Genomic DNA, 23,107 nt, shown 5'->3' with positions numbered 1-23,107 from the left:
GCACAAAGACACCATCCAGATCACTGAAGTGGATGGAGGATCCTGGTGGAGATCCTGTGTGATTCCTCCCTCCAAACTCTTAGACCAGCCAAACCCGATAGACACCATGGGCCACAGTCAACGAAGCTTCAATACATTTGTCACAATGCTGCTCTTATCATTAAGCAACATGAATATGTTGAGCTGGGGGGAAAAAGTAATCCACTCCACTGAAATAATATTTAGAGCTTAATCCCTCAGAACTCTTTTGAGGGCTCACTTCACTGCACTATAAATTGCGTGAGAGTCAGCATTTATAGAAAGGTATTTGGGAGCTACGGCATAACAGTTTTGTGACTAATGTAACAGAGCATTTTGATAGAGGAGGTTGAAGTTTTAATATGTACTTGGCACCAAACTGCAGTCAATGGTTAGAAATAGTCGACTATATATAGCCTGCCTAATTACTGCTTATAAGTTAATAGCTGAGTGTGCCCATTTCACTGTCCACTGCAAATGTGCTTTTGTATAATATTTTTTAAAATTTTATTATTCAATTACTTCTAAAACAAACTAAAATAAAGATTTATAGCATTTATTATTCCACACATAAATAAAACATAGCCTTGAATTTGGCTTTCAAAACATTCAGGTCGTCCTTCTCGTGTGGACTCTTCAACATGTTTAGCTAGGAGAAGCTTTTAATAAATTCTTATAATGTTACATGTTGATTAAGATTGGCCTAATTCAGGAATCAGAGAGCCAAAAGCCTCTCAAAACCAATCTGAAGTCCCTAGTTAACTGAAACCCCTACTGTAAATTCAGTCCCCATATTCCCGTCCCTCTGCGGTTGCTGCTCTCATCCAACTGAAGCGTTGGCTCAGGATCAGCTCTAGGCCTTTCCATCAAGGAGCACACAAATGAGAAAACAAGAGCTAACAAATACTCAGAAAAATCAATACTAAAGTCTTCCAGGGGCTTTCATATTTTCTGCCCTGTTCAGATAAATCGTAACTTAATTTAAGAAAAAATGCTTTCTGAAAACTGCAAATAGGATGGCTTTCAAGGCATTTTTAATGCAATACATCATGGATATTATAAAAAGAGGTAACCTTTGTGGGTTAACTCTGTCTGTTATGCTGCTTTCCCATTCACTTTGGCAGCAGCACTGCTCACAATATGGCACCAATAAAATATAGAACTACAATCAGAGACAGCAATTTCAATCAAAGTATCCTGGGGTCTCCTCATAAATCCAGCACCTTTGGAATGTGCTCGTTAAAATGACTTATTTTTTGCAGTTTGATAAATTTTTTATTGCTTAAGTACAGAGTTCAAATGTAGCTCACAGACTCCTTTTCTCTATATTCTCCATGATTGCACCTTATAATTATCAGCAGCAATTGAAACTGATTGCTCCTGCCATGTTATTTTGGAAACAAATGGAAGCAAGCTGCTACTAGCTTTTAAATGCAAGCTATTCCTAAGTGAGAGGGGAAAAAATACTCCTCAAAATTTGTGGTGTATGTTTGGGGAGCACAGACTAACATATATACATAACAAGAAGTCATTATAAAATTCTCTATGTGACACCTCAAGCATGACTGAACACTGTACATTAGTTTAGATAATTACGGTTCCCATTTAAGTGAAAACATCTGGATATGTCTAAACTGCAGGTAATTCAGCATAAATCATGTGGTTCTTACACATACACAGCACCTTCCATACAAATAGACCATAAGAGCACATATTTATTTTGGAGTAGATTATACTGAAATTGTCAAATGCTGCAGCATTAAATGGAAACACAATTTAAGTATCTGCAATTTTGAATTTTACTCAGTTAAGAGTTACAGAATCTGGCTGGTAGAAATCTTTACAATTGCATGTCAAATGTAAAGATCCAACTAGGTAACAAACTTATCATAACACAGCACTAATGACTCATCAAACCTATAATTAAGGATTGAACTGTGGAAGGAGAACTAACTGCTGAAATTGGGCCAAAACACTGTGCTTCTATTCAAATTGCAAACATTGTCAAATTGCAAAGATGTCCCAGCTCTCTTGTTCCACCTTTTTGGCTTTGGATCACAGTTAGGTCCAGAACACCACACAAACTGTTTCCCATGATCTAGGTTAGTGAAGAAAGTAAAGTAAACTTGAAAGGTTTATTTACTATTTGGCATCAAAAACTCCAAGAACCATTTGAGAGTTTTTTTGGCACTCCGAAACTGAAATGTTCCCCGCTTAAGTTCAATTTTAATGCCAAACCATATCCTAAATCTAATCTAACATGATTTCTTAGAAAAAAGATCTATGTGCCAATACACTGTTAAGAAAAAAAAGAACTATAAACATCTACTTAACATGGACTCCAACTAACCATTTACATGAGTATAGAACAAAGAGTTACCCTATGCAGTTTGACTATCGCAGATATTAAAATAATTTGGGCAACAAATATATAATTTAATGAAATAGATATTTAAATTATTTTCATAATATAATAGCTAAAAAAAAACCTCTTCCTCCTCCCTTTGATCTAATTTGGCTCTGCTGTGCTCCAATATTACCCATTAAGCTGCTTTCCCTTAAAAACCCCAGAACAGATACATTATGAAAAGTGAAGGACAACAAATTAACTCCTCTTGGACAAAAACAAAAATTAAATTCCACGATTAAAGAGCTCTAAGACCAGAGCATGTTCAAGTAAAGCATCGTAGAACTGATCGACTCTACCTTACAGAACAGGCTGCATTCTGAGAACAACATAAAAATCAAAAACATGCTGTCAACCATTCCTGTAGCGTGATATTCTCGTAGCCAGATGGCTACTGAAGACTATGAAGCTGCAACATAAACACCACCACAAACCCTCGATCAACAAAACCAATGCTACTTCAATAATTTGTTTCCTCTAAATTATAAACAAGATTTCCGTCTTTTTGCATCAAATAGATTTTGCAAAGCACCTAAAATGAGCAGAACATTTCTAAACAGCAGGCAAACTAGTACGCAAACCACATGGCTTCAAAAAGCCAATACCCAGCGAGGCACAGTCCCAGCACCAGAAAAACTGCGGCCCATATTACTTGTCCACGTCCACAGTGCCTCACATGTGCTGCATGCAAGGCAAGGGAAAACAGCAGAGCACACTGTTCACTGCGAGCAGCTGTGGAACTACAAGGACCTACCCAGTTATTCCTTCTCCCTTATTACTGAAAAGCCAGTGTGCAACAGGTTATTTAAACTGCACTAACATTTTAACTTTTGCTTGCCACCAAAATTCACAAACACAGGATTAAAGGAACTGCCAACATTGTTCATAACAATTCATGCCTGGGATATGGAGTATCCCTGCAGGGCTAAGGGAGAGTATTTCATAGAGTAGTTGACAGTGTGGTCAGAAAAAAAGAAAGAAAAACTAAACAATTTTCATTCAAATGATGACTTTGTTTTAAAGAAAGGAGCTTCAAATCTATGGTTTTAATGCATAATTGGCTCATTAAAACTGTTCATCTCAGAAAATAACTCTAGCTACCCAACATCTACAAGTTACAGAATTTACCATTTCAACCACCTATTCACTGTAAAGAAAGAGTATTTTTCCACGAAACATTTTTACTCTTTCTACAAGCAACATTGTTTAATACATTACTGACATTAGAAACCACGTAATGATTGTTTATAGGAGGGTATACCTATAAACCTAGGTAGAGGTGGACAGTAACGTTCACCCATGAGACAAGACATGAAGAGATTACTGGTTAGCCACAGGTTTAGAGTGATTCCAATTCTTAACAACTTCTGCAGTTTCAGGGATTTAACTTGGTCAAAATTCATTAATTCCCAATTATTGTAGAAATGAAGCTGCTTTATAATGTGATGTTACATCTAACATAACTGAAAAAACAGCTACCATTTTACAAGAGAAATTAATGTGAAAAACAAGCATTACTGCAATTAATCACAAGTTGGTTAAATCTTTAAACATTACCTTGTCTGCTAACAGATCCAGTCATTTATTACTCCAAGAGGTTTACAGCAAGCAGGCCTTACAGGCAACAAGCCAAAGAAAATATAGGAAAGTATCTAGTGGAAACTACTTCTCCATCTAAAACTTTGTTGGTGGGACATCCAGAAAAGAGAAAGATGAGCACTTCTGGTTACTACATGACTTTCCATCTCCTTTAAGTTGGTATTTTTACTTCAAAGAATGTCCTAATCACTGAATTAACACTTTTACGAACAACGAAACTTTCTACAGACCTTATGAGAACTTGAGGGAAAATCATTCACGTAGAAATGCCCTCAGAAGAAATCCAATTTTTCAAAATGCTCTTATTCTAACAATATGTGGATAACAATTGCTTTTCTGAAGTGCACAGAAAATAAGGATGGATTATTAATTCACTGTATTAAAATCCTGAACATGTTGTTACATTAAATGCTCCCATGCCATGGTAGAGCTCTGTATGCTTTTTTGTTAAAAATCTTAAACTAGTCAAAATTTGGAATCCCTATTTCCTGGCAAATTCTGAAAGGATAAATCAATTAATTTAGAACTATGTTAATAACAATATAATTGAACACACATTTTTAAATGCATTTAATTATGCATAGGAACCTGTAGTAACCACTTTCAAGCAATACAAACACTAAAATTCAGAAAAAATGAGTCTTAATAATAGACTACATTTTACTATCTTATTTTGGCTTAAAATATGTTAGTGAGATTTATTTTATTCTTTTATTTCATATTTTAAGATGAACTTTAAGCCTGCCTTATTTTGTGGTTCAAGAAGTGTCTCATTTGAGGTTGCTATGAAATAGTCTGACACTTGAAACAAGAAACATTAATACTAATCAGAACAACAGTGTTCTAATATCTTTATGTTGGCTCTCAAATGACTTTGGCATGCTAAAACCAGCTCCTACTGCAATTCATACTGATCAAAGCATCAAATATGAAACTTTCATGATGGCATCAAACAATGAACAAGAAAATCAAAGTGTTTCAATTACATAACTGCTTTAATAACATTTAATCAAATAAAGGCATATCAGAACAGATGTAAAAATACCACTTAAAGTAAAAAAAAAAAGCCATCTCCTCAGAGCTGTGCCCCTCTCAAGGCAGGCAAACAAACAGCTGCCCTATGGCCACCAGGCTGTTCAACTTCTGGGGCTCCTGCTAGTCAAAGCCTGATTGGGACTCTGCCTTCATGGAACTGTATAATAAATACACACACACATATATACACATAGCTGGGAAGCTTTTGGGAAGCACTTGTTTGCCCATTCCAAGTCCTTAGGGTCTGGAGCACTGCAGAGACCAGTGACACCCTAATGAATAGGGCTGAATGGCACTAACGGAACATTTTGAACCCATTTATTCAACATTTCCTCATGAAAAACTGTTTCATTAAAAATTTCTGACCTCTCCTACTCTTTTTATTATGTATTCTATAATGACTCTGTAGCAGTCTTTATATAATACAGAATTCAGACATAATACTAACTAAATGGATTAATGGCTTAAGTACTAATGAAAAATATTGATAGAAGAAGCAAAGCTATTTATGGAAAATGTGAACAGGAGTCACACTAAGCTTCTCCAAAGGTTTAGTAACTATCTTAGAGTTAGGAAGAGCTTGGTAAGAGACACAATAAATAAGTTACTGCAACTGGAAAGAATATTATAAGCACTGATGAGATTGAACACCTCCATTCTGCTGTCTGGAACAGCCAAATGAGAGCAAAATGACAATGCACGTAATCCTCTAAAATCCAGTGTCTTGGGTCACACAGCAAACTGGAATATCCATACGTGCCTGCACATGCAGTTCTTGGTGCACATACCTGCAGGTGGGCAACCACATGTGCCACGGGTCCAGGACCCTTCCAAGGGCCTTGAGCTCCCTTTAAAGTTCCCAGAACCGCCTCGAGTAGGGTCAAGGGGCATTAAACTTCTTGTAGAATTAGCTGACTCGGTAAATCATTTTCTTCTAAAACTGTAAATAAAGCTTTTCTCTTTCATATTGTCCCCAGCTTGGGCTTCTTAAGACTGTCAGCTCTTGCCAAGAGATTTTCTACAATATACATCAATTCCAAACTTTTTGAATCATTGCATAATAATCACAAATGTCAAATTAGGCATAATATAAAGTCACAGTCATCAAGTTAGTCACTGAAAAACACTGTTTTAAAACAAAAATCACCTAATTTTGGAAAAAATTACTAGGTACATATAAATCTAAAATCTTTCTTTTTACCTTTGTCAAACAAATTTTTACTCAGGGCATAATTTTTACTCATCTAACATAATGAGCTCTTGAGTAAGAAGGAAAAAAAAAAATCAAGTAACAAGCTAATATACCATTTTTGTTAATTTCTACTTATGGACTAATTTTTCCATTCTTTGCACATGGAAGATGTGTATTAAAATAAAAAGATTTTAAGCATATGGCAAGACATTCTACCACCCCAGTATTAACTTAAGATCACTTGCCTAAAATATTACTGAAAAACATCTCTGACAAGTTATACTTACAGGACAAGATTTTTGGCAAAAAAAAAGACAGAATAGTAGTCATGAAAAAAGTGACAGTGGTACCGGTCAAGGGAACCATTTCTATCCTGTTCGCTCTGATAGCTGATATTTTCTGTTCAGGAAAACATAGTTTCTAAACATGGTGATTTCAGCCAAATGCTATGTAACAAAGTGACCTATAGTTTCAAAACTATTAACAGAAAGAGCCAAGTACAAAACTATCAGCTGTTATTTCTATATCATGGTCTTGAGCCAAAATCTGCAAGAGTCAGTGTGAATTTTTCCCATATTCTGAGGCAAACATCAAAGGATTTTTGGAAGGATTTAAGAAAAAAAAAAAAAACGTGAATTATGAAACATAAGGGATCACTTCCAAATTCATCTCAACCAGATAATTGTCTAAATTCTCATCTTCTGCTTTGAAAACTGGAAGTCCTGAAAAAAAAGTTCTGCTGAGAATGGTAAGAAAAAAAGTAATTTCTAAATAAACTAAAAGAGAAATTATTTATTGATTCTCCAGCTATACTTTTTTTCCTCCACTTAAACTATTTAACATTTTAAAAATAACTAAGGCCTGCAAAAACTGAGATAGATTTTTTTTTTTTTTAAACTGGAAAACTTCCACCTCCCCAATTACAGAAGTGCTGCCAGGTCCCCTGTAAAACGTACATTAGCACTATAGCACACTTGAACACAAAAAGTATAAGGAAAAAGGGAATAAAGCAATACTTTTACACAAAAGCAAACCAAAACATCCTTTCCAAAGAAAGCAGAATAGTAAACTCATCATAAAGCAGGAGGCAAGTCTATATCTGATCAAATCACCCAATAAATACCATGATCTCAACTACAGTAAAATATTTTAAGATAGAAAATCAGCACCTGTGTTAACCTGAAGTAGACATTTGACAGATTTTGATTTCTTGGCTCTTCTTCGGGAAGTTAATTAGAACAATTTTTTAAATGTACTTTGAAAACAAGCAATAAGGCCAGCTGCAGTCAGTGTAGGTGTACGGGTGTTAGCAGACATGAACGGAGTGAAGTGAAAGACATGATGTTCAGTAGGACAGCGGATTCAGAAGCAAGTGAGGAATCCAAGCTAGCATGCAAGTGAGCTTACGTATGTACACGAGGAAAACACAGGACAACTCCAGGGATTTAAAATATTTATCCAAAGTGCAGCTCTCCCGTGCTACCTCCCCATCACTCACCTTCACAGCTGTAGCTGTACACAGCAACTGTTGACCTTGCAACCAGATTCTCGTCATGGTGCCAGCTCACAGCCATATCCCCCATTCCAAAATAAGGCTCTTGTTTCAAGTACAGCATTTGCAGAGGATCCATATAATTTAATAAAGTCAAGTTAAAAGATGTTCTGTTCTTTAGCCTTGTGTAGTCATCCTCTGAAACGTAACTACTGCTTTGATCTTTTAAAACAGACTCTTTCTCCTTAATAGAAGTATCAAAACTCTGCTCCCTATCTATTACAACAGTATCTTTGGTTTCTTTAGTCCCAGATGAATTTTGTCCTTGTAAGGCCTGGACTGCTTCAGTATGCAAATAGTCATTAAGTTGCATTAATGCTTTACAAGCATCATGTATTTGAGGACTGCAATATTTTATTCACAACCTCAGTAGGCCAAGGAACTGTAAATAATCTTGTGTTCAAGTATTTGTAAGTGCATCCCGGGTTTCCAATTAATATACGAGACACTGGGGTGACAAAATCTTTTCCTTTAATCCTTACAAGATCTTGAAAGAAACAGTCATGTTTTCGCAAGGTCAAAAGGCTCTTGTACCACTTGATGGAGCTCCTTGGGTACTGTATCAGATGCCCTGAAAATTAGTTTGGAATATTGGTCTTCCACTAAAGGAGAAAAAAAAAACAAAAACGACAACAAAAAGATTACTCTTTTTACAGAAGTATTTCATACATTCATGAACAAGTAAGGCTCAGCTGGTAAGTTATTAAGCTTGAGTCTAGAACATGACAGACATGGATACCAGTGTTTTTAATTTCATATTCCTATTTATCACACAAACTGTGGGTATTTACCAGTGGTAGTGAAGAATGATTCAAACTTCGCAGAAGGCAAGCAGTGAGTCTAAGGTGAGGGTGAGCAATGGTATTATAAATATGCTATGTATCTGAATGTATATATCTAAGGTAATCTATTTATTTCTAAGTATAATATATATATACTTATATAGCACCTCCATAAAATATATATATACTATATATATATATGCCTATATATATAACTTCATAACTATATAATATATATATATATATATAATATATATATAAAATCTAATATAATATAATATCCTATATATATAAATATATATATATATAATAGGAAATCTCACAGCTTTGCCTTAATAGAGGATCCTGTTTGACTACCCATCATCTAGTCCATTAGGTTTATCGCAAAATCCTAGCCAATCCATGAGCTCCACCCCAGCCTGTGCTCCAGGGCCCAGTTCTGGAGGGCACAGAGATGCACTTAGTCTCTGCAAAGACAATCAACTGAAAGCACATGTACAAATTTGTAATAATCTTTAAAAAGATAAAATCATCTTAAAAAGCAGTACAGACAAAGCCTTGAAACGCTCATAGTGATATGACACTTGCATCATCTTTCTTGCTAAGCATTCTTTGAAAGGATATCAGAGCTTCGGAAAGCTGCCGAGGCTCCTTAGCTTCCTGCTGAGCCAGTGCGTGTCACTGAGCACAGCGCTGAAACCCCGGCTCTGCCGCGGGACTTTCACCATGCAGGGCCAGGGCTCAGGCTCCGCAGAAAGTCTAAATGCATTTTTCAAGAAACCATAAATTTCTGATAGTTCATCTTTGATAAAAACATGGGAAATGCGCATATAAAACTCAATGTAAATTAATACAAAAATTATGATCTCTTTCTCTCAAACACTTGAATAGCCCCTTGCTAGACAACAATATTGTCAATATGTCAGTAAATTATTACAATGTTAAATAGTCTCTGAATCTCACTAAGTTGGCTTATGCTACTGTTAATTTCAGTATGTTTCCATAACCTTTTTAATGCTGGCATTTTCTAAATCTCCTAAACCTTACCCAGGAAATAAGCTGCAAAAAGATGCTTTTGACAGGTGCATTGCTATGATGTTTGCCAAAAGCCTGAAACAACTCATTTAGGAATCATGAACAGTCTCATTTGTCTCAGTCCAGGCATTGTAGCTCTAGGCCTTTGGACAGTACACAAAAAAAAGTATTATCACAGAAATTTGTAATTGCAATTTTAAGTATTGTCTCCAGATGCGTAGATGAGACTACTGTAATTTCACATCATAGGATAGTAATGACAGAGCATTACCTGGTGCAGTATATAAAGTTTATGACTGTATGGTATGTATCATTTGCAAACAGGGGTGTACAGGTAATGAGAAAAAATGAAAACATTTCTATAGCAGTATCTCAGCAGTTCTTTAAACAATTATGTTTATAGGAAATATTCATGTCAGATTAACCAATTACCACATTATATACTCCTATTTATGGCAAATTTAAGATAACATTCTAATTAAACAAATTTAAATAATTCAAGTACTGTATTTTATATATTGTGCTTAAGATTCTAGCTTAAAAAGACTGTACTGCATAGGGAATCAGTAAGTGGAAATACATTTCAGATTCATTACACAAAAAAGCTTGTTGTTCTTTAAATCACCAATCATTGTGCAATAGAAAAGCAATTATGAATAAGCATACAAGGTGAACATGGGCTTCACTCTGGATACCTTGTTTAAAGAAAAATACATTACCAACTGATGGAAACCAGCATCTCCTGGTGTCATATATGGAAGTCTACTCTCTCCAAGCTCTTCAAGAAGCTTCTTTTTCTGTTTAGGGAATAAAATTGAAACACAATTAGTCCAAAGACATGTTAAAACAAGGTAAATTATGCAAGTTAAATAAAACCGGTTAAATAAAGCCAGTTGTTGCATTAGAAAAACACAAGCCTGTGAGTTGATGTATCTTAAGTAAGGAAACAAATTAAGTAATTTAAAGAGCTTTTCTACTAATAAAGCAGTAATTCTGGTTAGGTGGTTTCAGAGCATGTAGATTTTCTTCCTAAATTAATCCTTATTAAACTGAGAAAAATCCATTATGTACAGGTGTTCATATTGTATAATGGCCAGTGTCTGCTTTAGGCTTTGAAGCTCATTTCTTATTTCTTACTAATTTTATCTTCTACTTTAAATGCTTGAGTATTTTAAATAATTAAGGGATTGAATTCTCAAGCTTATTACAGTATTTTCTACTGTATAGAAACTATTACAAGAAATAATTGTAGTTTCAATACCCTTAAAACATCTGCAATAAGGGCACTAGCAGGAAACAGAATATAGTTTATGTGACAGTGTTAGAGCTTTGATGCAAATATGTATAATTAAGTTTAAGAAGGATATCAGTAATATTATCAGGAGTAACTTCATATTTTGTTACATAGATGTCACCACAAATTTATTCCCTATATATGTCTTTGATAGTGAGGCTTCATTAAAACAGTAGTTAATAAGGGTTTAATCGACATCTAATCCCTTTGACACTTCTATAGACATGAGAATTCATTACAAAAAACAACATGTTCTAAGTTCTTCTGAAAGAACAACTTTTTGTAATCTTTTTGCATTGCACTTGGTTGAGAATTCCCATATAAAGGTCAAAACAGATCTTGCCAATTCTGGCAATTATCCTGTTGTACAAATAAGACTGGAGCCAGAGGGAGACAGGGGGGGAATATTCCATGTACCAACTTCTTGCTTATAGCAAATGCACGAACAAGGAAAGCTGAACAAGTATTAACACCTACCTGATTCTCTGACAGTTTAGAAAGACGACTAGAAGCTGTTAAGGGTTATAGATGCCAGACCAGTCAAACTAAAACAAGAGCACGCAGCTCTCACTAACTCATCCCCACACTTGCAATCGGCTTTCACTGATTCTAACCAGCCTGACAAGAACATCACTGAGATTTACAAACTAGAAATGTTATCTCACCAGGTCTCCAGTTCCCTTTGGGGACACAGTACATATTTGACATGAACTCAGTGGCAAAACCAAGAATCATCTAACATCAGATTAAGTTGGCAGAAAATTATTTGCTAGTATACCTCATATTCCAAAAGAGTAACTCCTCTATAAGAAGAGGCTACAATTTTATTACATATAATCACAGAAAATATTAGTCTGCCTTTGTTATCTGTAAAATAAAACTACAGAAAAAAAAAATCTGTATTTCAATATACGCACAGCTGAGGGAGAAAAAGGCAGAAAAAAGAGCGATTCTGACAATTTCTTTGTCAAAATCCAGCCTCTCAGGCAAAAGCACCCAGCATTAAAACACCCTCTTGTGTATAGGTACTACCAGCTCCCATTTGATTGTCAGCTCTGGCTAAGTGCTGCTCCTCAGCTTGATGTACAGACTAATACACACAGCTGGGTGGTTCAACACACTGCTCATCTCTTATGCAAGAGGCTGTCACACAGATGCCAAAAACATCAAGCTACTCGCAAATACTTCCAAAAAGTCTGAAAAGGAAAAGTCCAAGTTCTAGCTATAACCGCTGCCTGCAGGCCAAGTCTCGGGACTGCTAAGTAAGCACTGTCTATAGGCACTTCAATAGGTAAATCTTTTTTACAGCTCAAAAAAGGTGTCCTTATTTGAAGGTATTGGGTATCTTAGAGCACATTTTTCTAAATCAGAGCCTCACATCATGCCTTTATTAGCAGAATGACAGTTCATTTAGATATCAGTATTACACTTATGCTTTGAAAGGCAATGAAATTTTCATACATACACTAGCAATGCCAATAGGTGAAAACTCTTTTTACATGCCCCATCACTTCAATATCATCATCCACAACGATGATGCTGCTCAGGCAGCCTCCTATGTGCTGCTGCCAGAGAGAAGAAAATATCCATGAATATCTTATTTCATAATTTCTGTGACTAGCTTATTTTATAGCTGCTATGAACAGTACTGTTATATTTGGACTTGAGAATGAATGTCAGAAGCATTAATACCCAAATTTAGGATGTACGATGAACTATCTTGTAGACATTATCAATCTCTACCCACTTATTAGTAATAAATGAATGTACTAATGAATGCAGTGGTTGGTTGTATAATATTAGGTAGAACTTCTCAACCACCGTATGTACGTTTTGGCCATGAAGTAACCCACAGAAGTAAGGCCCTAAAAGTGACAAAGCAGGAGAAATAACAGCAACACAGTGAATGCACATATAAATTCATAAGCCAAAATAAGTTGTTTTACAAACACATTAGCTTGTTTTTTCCAGATTAAGTGGTCTAAGGAGAAAGACGGGGCTTAAAGACATTTTCTGGCCAAGGAACACAACAGCATAAGAATTTCTACAGTTCACATGTTTCCCTACAGGATGTCAATACCATCCTCAATAGATTTCATTTTTCTCTTAATGGTAAGACAAAATTCAATACATAAACTATAAAGGTTAGTGAAAGTCTTACAGTTTCAAAGGCAGAACACCACCTAGTTTCACTATCAAACAAGTCAGCAGACAACAGCGTTCTTACAGTTTGCAGACCATTGACTGGAAGCTGCACTGACAGATTTAAGGCTAGAATGTTGCAATGATTTTTAAAGCAGAAAAAAACTAAACATTAAGAAACAAAAAGTTTATTTTTGCAATACTGAGTACAAAATGCAAAGAAAAGTTACATTTGCCCACTTGAGCAGACTTAAACCAATGCAACTGGCCAATTTTCTGGAGCCAGAAAGTTCTGTTAACTTCCAGCTACAGCTTTTACACTTAAGAATATAGACTAAGGATTAAACTTAGCAAAGCATGCACACTTCAGTCTTGTCACCTGCCACATCATCCAAAGAGCCTGCAAAAGTTCGAGGTTATCTTAAAGGGCTAATATCTTTATGTTTTTACCCACTATTCTTCTCCCAAAGGGTATTGTGGTTACCCAGTCAGGCCTCACTCTCAGGCAAGACAAAAAAGCTCAGAAACAAGCCTTTGGGTTCTACAAATCCCTCTTTCCTCCTGGCTTCCTCCTCATGTGAGGATTGCACACACACAAGGGTCTGCATCTCTTTTTCACTCTTTCCCTGTTACAAAAGCCCAACAGTAACAAAACATTTTTCTTTCAGGTCATGCATGAAGAAAGCAAGTTATATAACCACCTCAGGTGCTCTGAAGGACTCAAAATTGAAATCCACATAAGAAAGAAATTGAAAAAAAACTAAAACAAACAAAAAGCAATACAAATGCAGTTGCAAATACTCACAGCAAGGATATTCAATAGTTACAAATTTTCAAGTCAACATTTTATTAATCTATATTTTTTCAAGTGCTAGCTATTAAAACTTTGCAACAACTAAGAAGCAAGACCATTGCCATGACTCCCTACATCCAGCTATGTCAGAAATTAAGGCAGAGTAGCCACACACACACACTAAATGTACTGTTGCACTTCTTATTTTTCAATTAACACATACATTAAATTGCAGAAAAATCTCTCTTCAGATTACCTCTATAAACTCCACTCGTTAAAACATCTGGCCAATTTTATAGTGTCCCTTATTCACACAGAAGGATTACATTTCCAGAGAACTTAACAACAGCCTCGTCTGTGCTACACTAGCTATGATCCAGTCTGTCAAAAATAGTGGCAGACACGACCATTCTGTTCTGTACTTGTCATACTATAAGAAGACTGAACCCATACCTGTTTCCAAACAGGCACCCAACGTTACATTTCAGAATGCTAATTATTTAATGTAATCCCTGCACACCTCACTGTCCCGCTGAAGAAACCCATCCAATTCAGAGCATTATGATGCTGTTTAACTGATTTGGTCACAACAAACATTTATGAAAAACAACCTCTTGTAATGCATACAGATTTTAGGACTAAGAGCAGTCCTGTAACAGACCAGCTGTCTAAAGACTGCTCGATATTCCTCCCTGCTAAGGTGCTCTTTGGCTTTGCTTACCACTTTCAACCTCTCTTACCCTTCCTCATAAAGCAACAGGCCCAGATCCCAGTTCCCACACACATGCACACACAAAGAGCAGTCATGCATATGCACAACATACTTGACTGATGTAACTGAACTAAGTTAATTTATGCATTGAAGCAGCTTAGTAATGTGTGAAAAATGTATTTGCTACCAGTATTCCCTCTCCAAGACCTGCCTTGATACGTTAAGAGCCCCTTAATTGTTGTTTTAACCTACAGGAACACTGTCCTGTTGGCCAGGGGCTGTTAATGAAAGAGGACTGCCAATTTTCTTACCCAGTTAACTGTGGACCAGTCACACACACTTTAACACTTGCAGTAATGCAAGAGAAATTTGAAATGATAAATCATTCAAGCACAGTCACTTTTGGCCAGACTTCTCCTGCAAGCATCTCACCGCTGCTGTCTATTTCTCCTTCCCTCTCCTTTGCATACCTTCCAGCAGGTATCCATTGGAAAATGGATCTCCTATATTAGTGTGGAGTAAAAAAACTGAAACACAGGAAAAATTATGATCACAGTTCAAATGGACCTCCAAACCCTTAGTTCGTCTTCATGCACACATGGAGCACATGTGCAGAAGCATGTACATGCACAGCCACAGCACTGCAACAGGCTTCTAGGCTCTGTAGATAAGTAGCGATTTCATTAAATCCTTAACTACAGAGCCAACTATGTAAGCTTTTCAGGATAGGAAAAACAAGAGAGGCTTTTGACTACTTCCTACAACATTTATATCCCTTTCCAACACAGGCAACATCTCTCAGGTGGAAAAAAAAAATACATATATATATATATAAAGATGCTGAGAATAAGTGATTTCTTCAGAGAAACTATTCAGAAGCAAGCACAGGTTTTTTTTGGCGGGTGCCAGGGGAGGGTTCTGCTTGTTTTTCAATGTATTTGCCCTTTACTTCACAAGACACAGCCTTTGGTTTCTACAATAAAGGTGTTAAAGCACTGAATTTCTGCAGTAACTGCAGCAGAGGTTTGCAGGAGGGTATGCACCATAATAGCTAAACATCTGGATTTGGGGCATGAAGACACAAATGCTTTCAAGTCATTAGGGGGAAGGCAATCAGCTCCAACATTGACAGCTCTGCTCGGAGATGCACTTTGCCAACCAGTGTGAGAAAGAAGAGTGGCAAAAGGAAGAGGCAACAGTCAAATTCCTTTGGGAAATCCGGCCATATTAACCTACCTAGTGTCTTTCATACCCAAAAGACCAAAACCAGGATTGAATTTGAAACTTTGCCCACTTAGATACTTCCCATCGAGGATACTAGAGCTGATTCTACAGATTTATCATCTTATCTAAGTAAATTGCTGCCAGAATCATCATTAGGATGAAAGATGCAATGAATTATCTTGTATTTTTCATCATTTACAGAATATATTAGGCCTTGCAGGAATTTTGTCTGTGTGTCTTTTGATAGCTAATGACTGAAGTATCTCATGTGTAATAACACAAATTCTAAGTGTTAAAACATCACCCAGAAAAAAACAGCCATCAAAACTAAAGAGAAACTAAAACAGATACTTGGAAACCAAGAACAAGAAAAAACAGATATTCCCGTAAATATCCAAGTTGAGTATCAAGTGTGGTTTTCTAAGTCCCCTCGATAACAAGGCTAAAGATGGTGTTAATGTAGGAACAGCAGGTGCTAAGTGCAAAGGCTTGTGCCCGTGCCATTGGCTACAAGGAAGATCAATAAGCAGCTCGAGCATTAAATTTCACATACTGTAACTGTCATGCCTACTACACAGTACTTGAACATCTTTGTAGGCCATTACAAAATTGTCAGCTCTCAATATTTTCATAGAACTAAATTATTTTCCATAGATTTTATTAGCCCTATAAGCACTATAAAAGCAGCAGCACTTACAAATGTTGCAAATCGTGAAGTCCGTTACAGCCTTCAGAGACAGAATATTTGATTATTTAACTGGATTTTTCACTCCATAATGTAAAGACAGGAAGAGGGTTGAAAGCCTTAAAGATAAAAGCAAATATATTCCAGGAACAGTGTGTTAGTTATATTTCACCAAATACAGAGGCAAGGTATTCAAAAGAAGGGGCTCGGGATTCTTGGGAGTATAAGTCACAATTAAGAGAAGCAGAGCAGAGAGCAGCACATAGAAGGCAGGGGTACACGAGCTCCCCCGGGCTTGAGCTGCAGCAGCAGAGCTCTGCCGCCTCTTCCCTTCCACCTTTGTGATGTGTCCTTTCTCAAGGACAACTGCCTTCTCTTTTATAGTCACAGATTTCCCTTTAAATATTTCTCACACTAGAGGAGCCTTTGAGCAAAAGCTTTGTGCAATTCCCCTTCCTCTCCCCCAGAAAATTTAAAGGAAACCATCACTGATTTACAATCCCGGTTACAACAAGTTTGGTGTCATACAAATTGTCAACATCACTTCCAAAACAGCACAGCCAATGAGATGTTATTTTTGAAGCTACATGGGAGCACACTTAGGTCATTTCTTAAAAACACTTTTCAAGGAGATAAAGCAGATTATTTTATTTAGGTAAAATTAATATAAAAATTGATATTTATGCAGGTATATTAGATTGCACAGAGCACAATTTGCAATGTTCAATACAGTTATATAAGGTGCGCAATTAATGCACACACACTGGTGCCCTCATGAGAAAGGAGCTGCTTCTGCATACGCTTCACCCTTGCCCAAACAATGACTTGATTCATTGACTGCAATGAATTCTCCACATCTCCCCAAGACCTCCTGCACACGGAGCCTAATGAACTGAACTGGAGGCAATAAAACACACTGAGAAGTTCATGCAAGTCCTCAAGTTAGTGTGTATACATACTACATATTGATATTAAAAAAAATACATCATGACAGCCAAACTCAGCCAAGGTCTTTCAGGGTCTGTATTTCATAGCCTTTGGAACACTTACGCTATTATTATAAGGTTAATACAAATGAAAGTTAACACAAGGATCCCTCAATTTTTCTGTATTAACATTTTATTCTTACACTATTTTAGTAGAACTTAAAGAATAAGCTCAGGGTGCACTAAGATGTAACCTGCAACAGAGCACTCATCAGCTATGAAAGTAGCTCTATTAAACCATTTGCTTTGTGCCAAAACCAAACACATTTCATAGTGCAAGCATAAGTCAACTATGCTTAAGAGTGTTTGTTAAGCTTTTTCAAATAATATCCTGTTATAGTAGTCACAATTAAAACAGTCCTAGCTCTTGCAAAGGCTAATACTTAATTTCCAGTTTTCTGAAAAATATTACTTGAACAGCATACAAACAAAGCTCGCATATTGTCAACTTTTCCCATCACTTACAATGATGCAAGGGTGCAATTGTACAGAGCAAAAGCTCTAGGCAAAATGGCCATGCAGAAAAGTTATTTCTTAAGTCATCCGTGTCCATCCATTCAGGGAAACTTTCTTTCCCTTTCCCCATACACTGATGTTCCTTACGGGCCTAAGAGGCTAAACAGTGCTACTGTTATCACTGCCTATACTTTGCAAATAGAATCCATGAAATAACTTGCTAAACAGAAAAGCATTAAAATGCATGTGAGTATATATTTCTAAGTAAATAACTGTATACATGACAGCATAGCAAGCCCACCCTCAGGTAAATTGGCATAAGAGGAACATGGATGGCAAGGATCCATCACAAATGCAAATATTGGGGTACAACCTGACATGGAAGGACCGTTCTGTAAAATTTTGACTTTAAGGCACTCTGAGTATCTGCTTAAGTGAAAAGATCCTGGGCACTATAATATTCTAAACTCTATTGGCTTTTTTAAAGACCATACATCCAAAATGAGAATAAATTAATCTCACTTCCCCCCAGAACACCTACACAGACTTGAGTCAACTGTTCTATAATTTGATATTAGCGGTTTTATAGGTAGGGATACTCTTAACCCGACACTCAAAAAAATAGGCCATCTTTTTGACATCCTGCATGTCTGTTTTAAAGCCAGCTGAGTGACAGCAGCTCAGATGCATTAATAAGAGAGGCCAAGGGCAAGGAAGTGACATTAAGAGAAAGCTGCCACCGCCACCTCTGTTCGTATTTGCTGGCTTCACATGCAGTATTACCTTCTACAAATGCAAGTGCTTCAGTGGTAACGAGGATCCAAAAGGCCTTGCTGAAAAAAGAACCAGCCAGGTAGCATACAAAAATATATCGGAAGGCAGATTTTTACGTTTAAACATTTCAGGCAGCAGCAAATAGTGACAAACATTTTACACCACACATGCTGTGATTTCAGTCTCAGACAGAAACTATCAAATTTATACAGTCTAGAAACTGCGTGAGACACTAGGTGAAATGGTTTGACAGCCTCAACACAGTGCTCAGCTTGCATATGACAAATGCTTTGAAAATTTGTATTTTGAATTCATTCATTACACAGAAATTTTATTAATTTTCACATCAGAGTTTATCTCAAAAGGACTAGCTTCTAGAGCAATTTATGGAACCCTTAACTCTGGCAGCTGCCCTAGCACTGCCTTTGGAAAGAAATTCATGTCAGGGATTCCTACCACTGCAGTTATCTGAGGACCTTTCCTTTGAGTGCATCAGAGAATCTTCCAGATTTATTCATTTTCAGCTACTGAAAGTGCAAGAAAAATTAAAAATGTTTAACTCAGAATTTCTATCTCTTTCTCTTAATAGGTAGAATAAGAGTTTGAACACCTTTACAACAGAAAGATCACCTTTAGCATATGAAAATTGTTCTTATAAGACAAAGTAGAGCCATCTATACCAAACTAGACATGACAACACAGCAAGCTTTAACAAGTGTGCACTTTAGAAGGCAGTACACTGAAATTTCTAGCTGCTCATTCTACTGTTGTGGAAGCTGACAAGCTGTCCTGTGTTTACTAATTTTTAATAGCCTGTTAGAAAAAGGCTCCAATTCATTTGCATTACATACCACAGGGATTAAAGAGAAGTTAATATATATCTATTCAAAGCTATTGGGCAGAAAACAAGCTGTGTTGTACAGGGCATAAGCTTTGACCTGCTTAACTTCTCTCATAGAATGCAAGACCCATCACGTACAAAAACACAGAGGAAAGTGTGAGGTGTTAGTAAGTACCCCTGTTAGTGAGAAATTCTGCTAATTATTACACCAAATAAGCAGAGTCAACAGGCCAGAGCTGTACGAGGGCATGTTCCAGGGCATTAAATGGTTGCCAAAGATGTAGATGAATATATTACACTATGGCCTTCACCAATAAAACAATTTCCCTGACACTTAGAAATCCAGGCAGCTCTAGGAGCAGGGAGGAAGAGCTCAGGACTGCACTGGGCACAGAGCGATGTTCCAGTGCCACCTAGTGACATGCGCTTTAACTTTAGTGTCTCAAGACATACAGCACAGGAAAAGTTCAAAAGCTAATTCAGCCCAAGCGTGGAGTTCATAGCTCCCTCTTTGTCTAGAGAAGATGGGCAAAGACTCCATGACAAGAAACCCTCTCTCCTTCCTTTGGACCTAAATGATTCACTTGCTTAAACTGTTGATCAACTGTTATGACACATTTTTATTACAACCAGCTTTTATAATGCACAAGCAAAGGAGCTTCCACAGGAAGACAGAGCAGTGTATCCTAAAACTTGCACCATGCCCTAAAAACCCTTTCTAGCTTGATAATTTAATTTCAAGCCAACTTCTTAATCTACTCAAAATACTCTGTTTTTATATGATGCTTGAAAACGAGACAAAAAGGAGATTTATGATCATTACTGACCTTGAATTCAAACAGTATTCTGCAGAATGGATGTCTGAATGAATGTTGGGGGGAAAAAAACCCAGGAACAAATCAAAAAATACCTATTTATTTGTAGCACCTTACCACATCAGGAGCTGCATTGCTTTGCAGAATTAAATTTTAAATCAAAACAATCCTAAAAAGATTCAAATGCCAAAATGCTTGAAAGTTAAAACAACAAAGTTGGAAAGTGATTGTGCAATACAAAGAGAGTGGTATTTACAGCATGCATTTTGAAAACATGTATTAATCTACATTTGTGGGAACACAGACAGTTCCCAAACATGGAAGTCAAAATGGTTCTTGGTTAATGGATCAAGCTATTTCCACTGTTTCCTATTCATTTTTTTTTTTTTTTTTTTTAACCTGGAGTGCTTTCACAGACCAAAAATGTATTGCAGAGACCATGCACTTTTCATGTTGATTCCCAGCCTATTCTCCAGCCTCAGAATTTATTCTCGCTGCCCAGGGTCCTGCAGCCATTCTGCACTCCCGGTCCTCTGTAGCGCTTCTGCTCAGCAGAGCTGGATGAAGCTTTCGGGGGACACAAGCTAAACAGTCTGCACTGAAATTCCCAGCCCAAGAAAAGCTGAAGAGGCCAACATAGAGTTTAGGCTGAAGTGAATATGCATGCTTGAATAAAAACACCGGGCAAAAACAAATCAACATGCAGGTGTCATGAGCACAAACTGGGAGAAAAACAACAACACACAATAGCAAAACACAGACTTCCTCAGGCTACATATTGGTACTTTGATACCTGGTAATTGTGCTCACAAGGTTGAGTTTTTTTTTTTTTTTTCTCCATTAAAAGAACATATTATCAAAGTCTTTATACTCACTGGCCCATTCAGTGCACAACTTATTGACGGAAGCTTTATACAACAATATAAAAATTGAAAACATTTCTTCTCTACCCTACATCTATCATGAAGGGAATACCATTTGTTTTTAATAATTCTGATTTCTCTATGAAATCATCCTCAAAGCTGCTTTCCATAGCTAGCATTGAATTACTACCTCACATGCTTCACAAAAGCCAATCCTCAATCACCTTAACCTTAAATTAAATGAGACTAATACATTTTAGGGTACATTTTGGAACCTCACACTAGAGAACAATTAAAAGAAAAATCTGCAGTCCAAAAAGGTAGACTTGTTACTGCAGGAGGGCACTAAACAGCTTATGAAAACACTATACAGGCTACAACAGCTGTACCTGGAAAAAAAGTTTCATTCAATGTTATTTACTTACTCCCCAACTGCAGCAAAATGAAATTAAAACAGGATTATAGGCAGGTCTCGCATGAGCTCCATTTTTAACCCCTATAGGGTCAGGACCTTGAAGGTCCTCCTGTTCTTAGAGATGCACAAAGAACCTACTCTATTTACATATCTGCTTCCCACACAGCTGAAATGATGTGCAAATACTGAAGATGCTCTACAGGATACAGTTCCCACTTAGAGGATCAGATTAAGATAACAATCTCAGGGATTAAACTCTCTATTGTGCTGGGCAATTGGTTATGCAAAGCAGCTAGATATTGCAACCCCCCTTAGAAAACCAACTGGAAAAGCTTCACTTGCTGCACAGCACAGATATTAGCTCCTTTTTATTTATCAACATCTGTGTCACAAAACAGGGCTAGTGAACAGGGTGAGGACCCTGGTTACGAATAACACAGAAAAAGTAGAGTTGCCGAATGCCACCTTTGCGTTGGTGTTTACCAAGGGCAGCCCTTTAGAGTCCCAGGCCCTAGGGACAAGAGAAGAAGCCTGGAGAGAGGAAGACTTGCCCTGGGTAGAGGAAGATTGGGTCAGAGAGCACCTAAGGAAACTCGATACCCACAAATCCATGGGCCCTGATGGGATGCACCCCAGAGTGCTGCGGGAGCTGGCAGATGCCATAGCTAAGCCGCTCTCCATCCTCTTTGAAAGATCCTGGAGAACAGCAGAGGTGCCAGAGGACTGGAAGAAAGCCAGTTTCATGCCAGTCTTCCAAAAAGGCAAGAAGGACCCAGGCAACTAGAGGCCCGTGAGTCTCACATCCGTCTCCAGAAAAGTGATGGAACGGCTCATACTGGCCGTTGTCTGCAGACACATGGAGGACAAGAAGGTGCTCAAGAGTAGTCAGCATGGATTCACCAAGGGGAAATCATGCTTGAGTAACCTGACAGCCTTGACTAACCTGTGACATCCCTCACAACATCCTCCTGGGCAAGCTCCAAAAGTGTGGGATAGATGAGTGCACAGTGAGGAGGATTAGGAACTGGCTGGATGGCAGAGCTCAGAGAGTGGTGATCAGCAGTGCAGAGTCTAGTTGGAGGCCTGTAGCTAGTGGTGTCCCCCAGGGGTCAGTCCTTGGTCCAGTCCTGTTCAATTTATTCATCAATGACCTGGATGAAGGCACAGAGTGCTCCCTCAGCAAGTTTGCTGATGATACCAAACTGGGAGGAGTAGCCGATACCCCAGAGGGCTGCGCTGCCATCCAGAGGGACCTGGACAGACTGGACATCTGGGCAGTGAAAAACCTCATGCAATTCAACAAGGCCAAGTGCAATATCCTGCACCTGGGGAGGAATAACCCCAGACACCAGTACAGGCTGGGGACCAACCTTCTGGAGAGCAGCTCTGCAGAGAGGGACCTGGGCATCGTGGTGGACGACAAGTTGACCATGAGGCAGCAGTGTGCCCTCGTGGCCAAGAAGGCCAATGGGATCCTGGGGTGCATT

At 37.5% G+C, this 23,107-nt stretch overlaps 1 protein-coding gene across 1 annotated transcript in view; it reads right to left on the bottom strand.

The window, feature by feature from the left end:
- FTO (FTO alpha-ketoglutarate dependent dioxygenase) overlaps positions 1-23,107 on the bottom strand; it is a 205,955-nt gene that overhangs the window by 160,716 nt on the left and 22,132 nt on the right. Inside the window, 5 exon segments of the mRNA XM_088530890.1 lie at positions 7,750-8,162; positions 8,164-8,328; positions 8,330-8,405; positions 8,576-8,580; positions 10,344-10,417. Of these exon segments, the coding sequence (XP_088387016.1) occupies positions 7,750-8,162; positions 8,164-8,328; positions 8,330-8,405; positions 8,576-8,580; positions 10,344-10,417 (733 nt within the window).

Source organism: Tinamus guttatus, unplaced genomic scaffold, assembly GCF_059628265.1.
Source record: "Tinamus guttatus ecotype Peru unplaced genomic scaffold, ASM5962826v1 Tinamus_guttatus_pri_ptg000389l, whole genome shotgun sequence".
Taxonomy (NCBI): Eukaryota; Metazoa; Chordata; class Aves; order Tinamiformes; family Tinamidae; genus Tinamus; species Tinamus guttatus.
The sequence above is the reverse complement of the archived record's forward strand: the minus strand, read 5'-3'. Positions and strand labels throughout refer to the sequence as shown.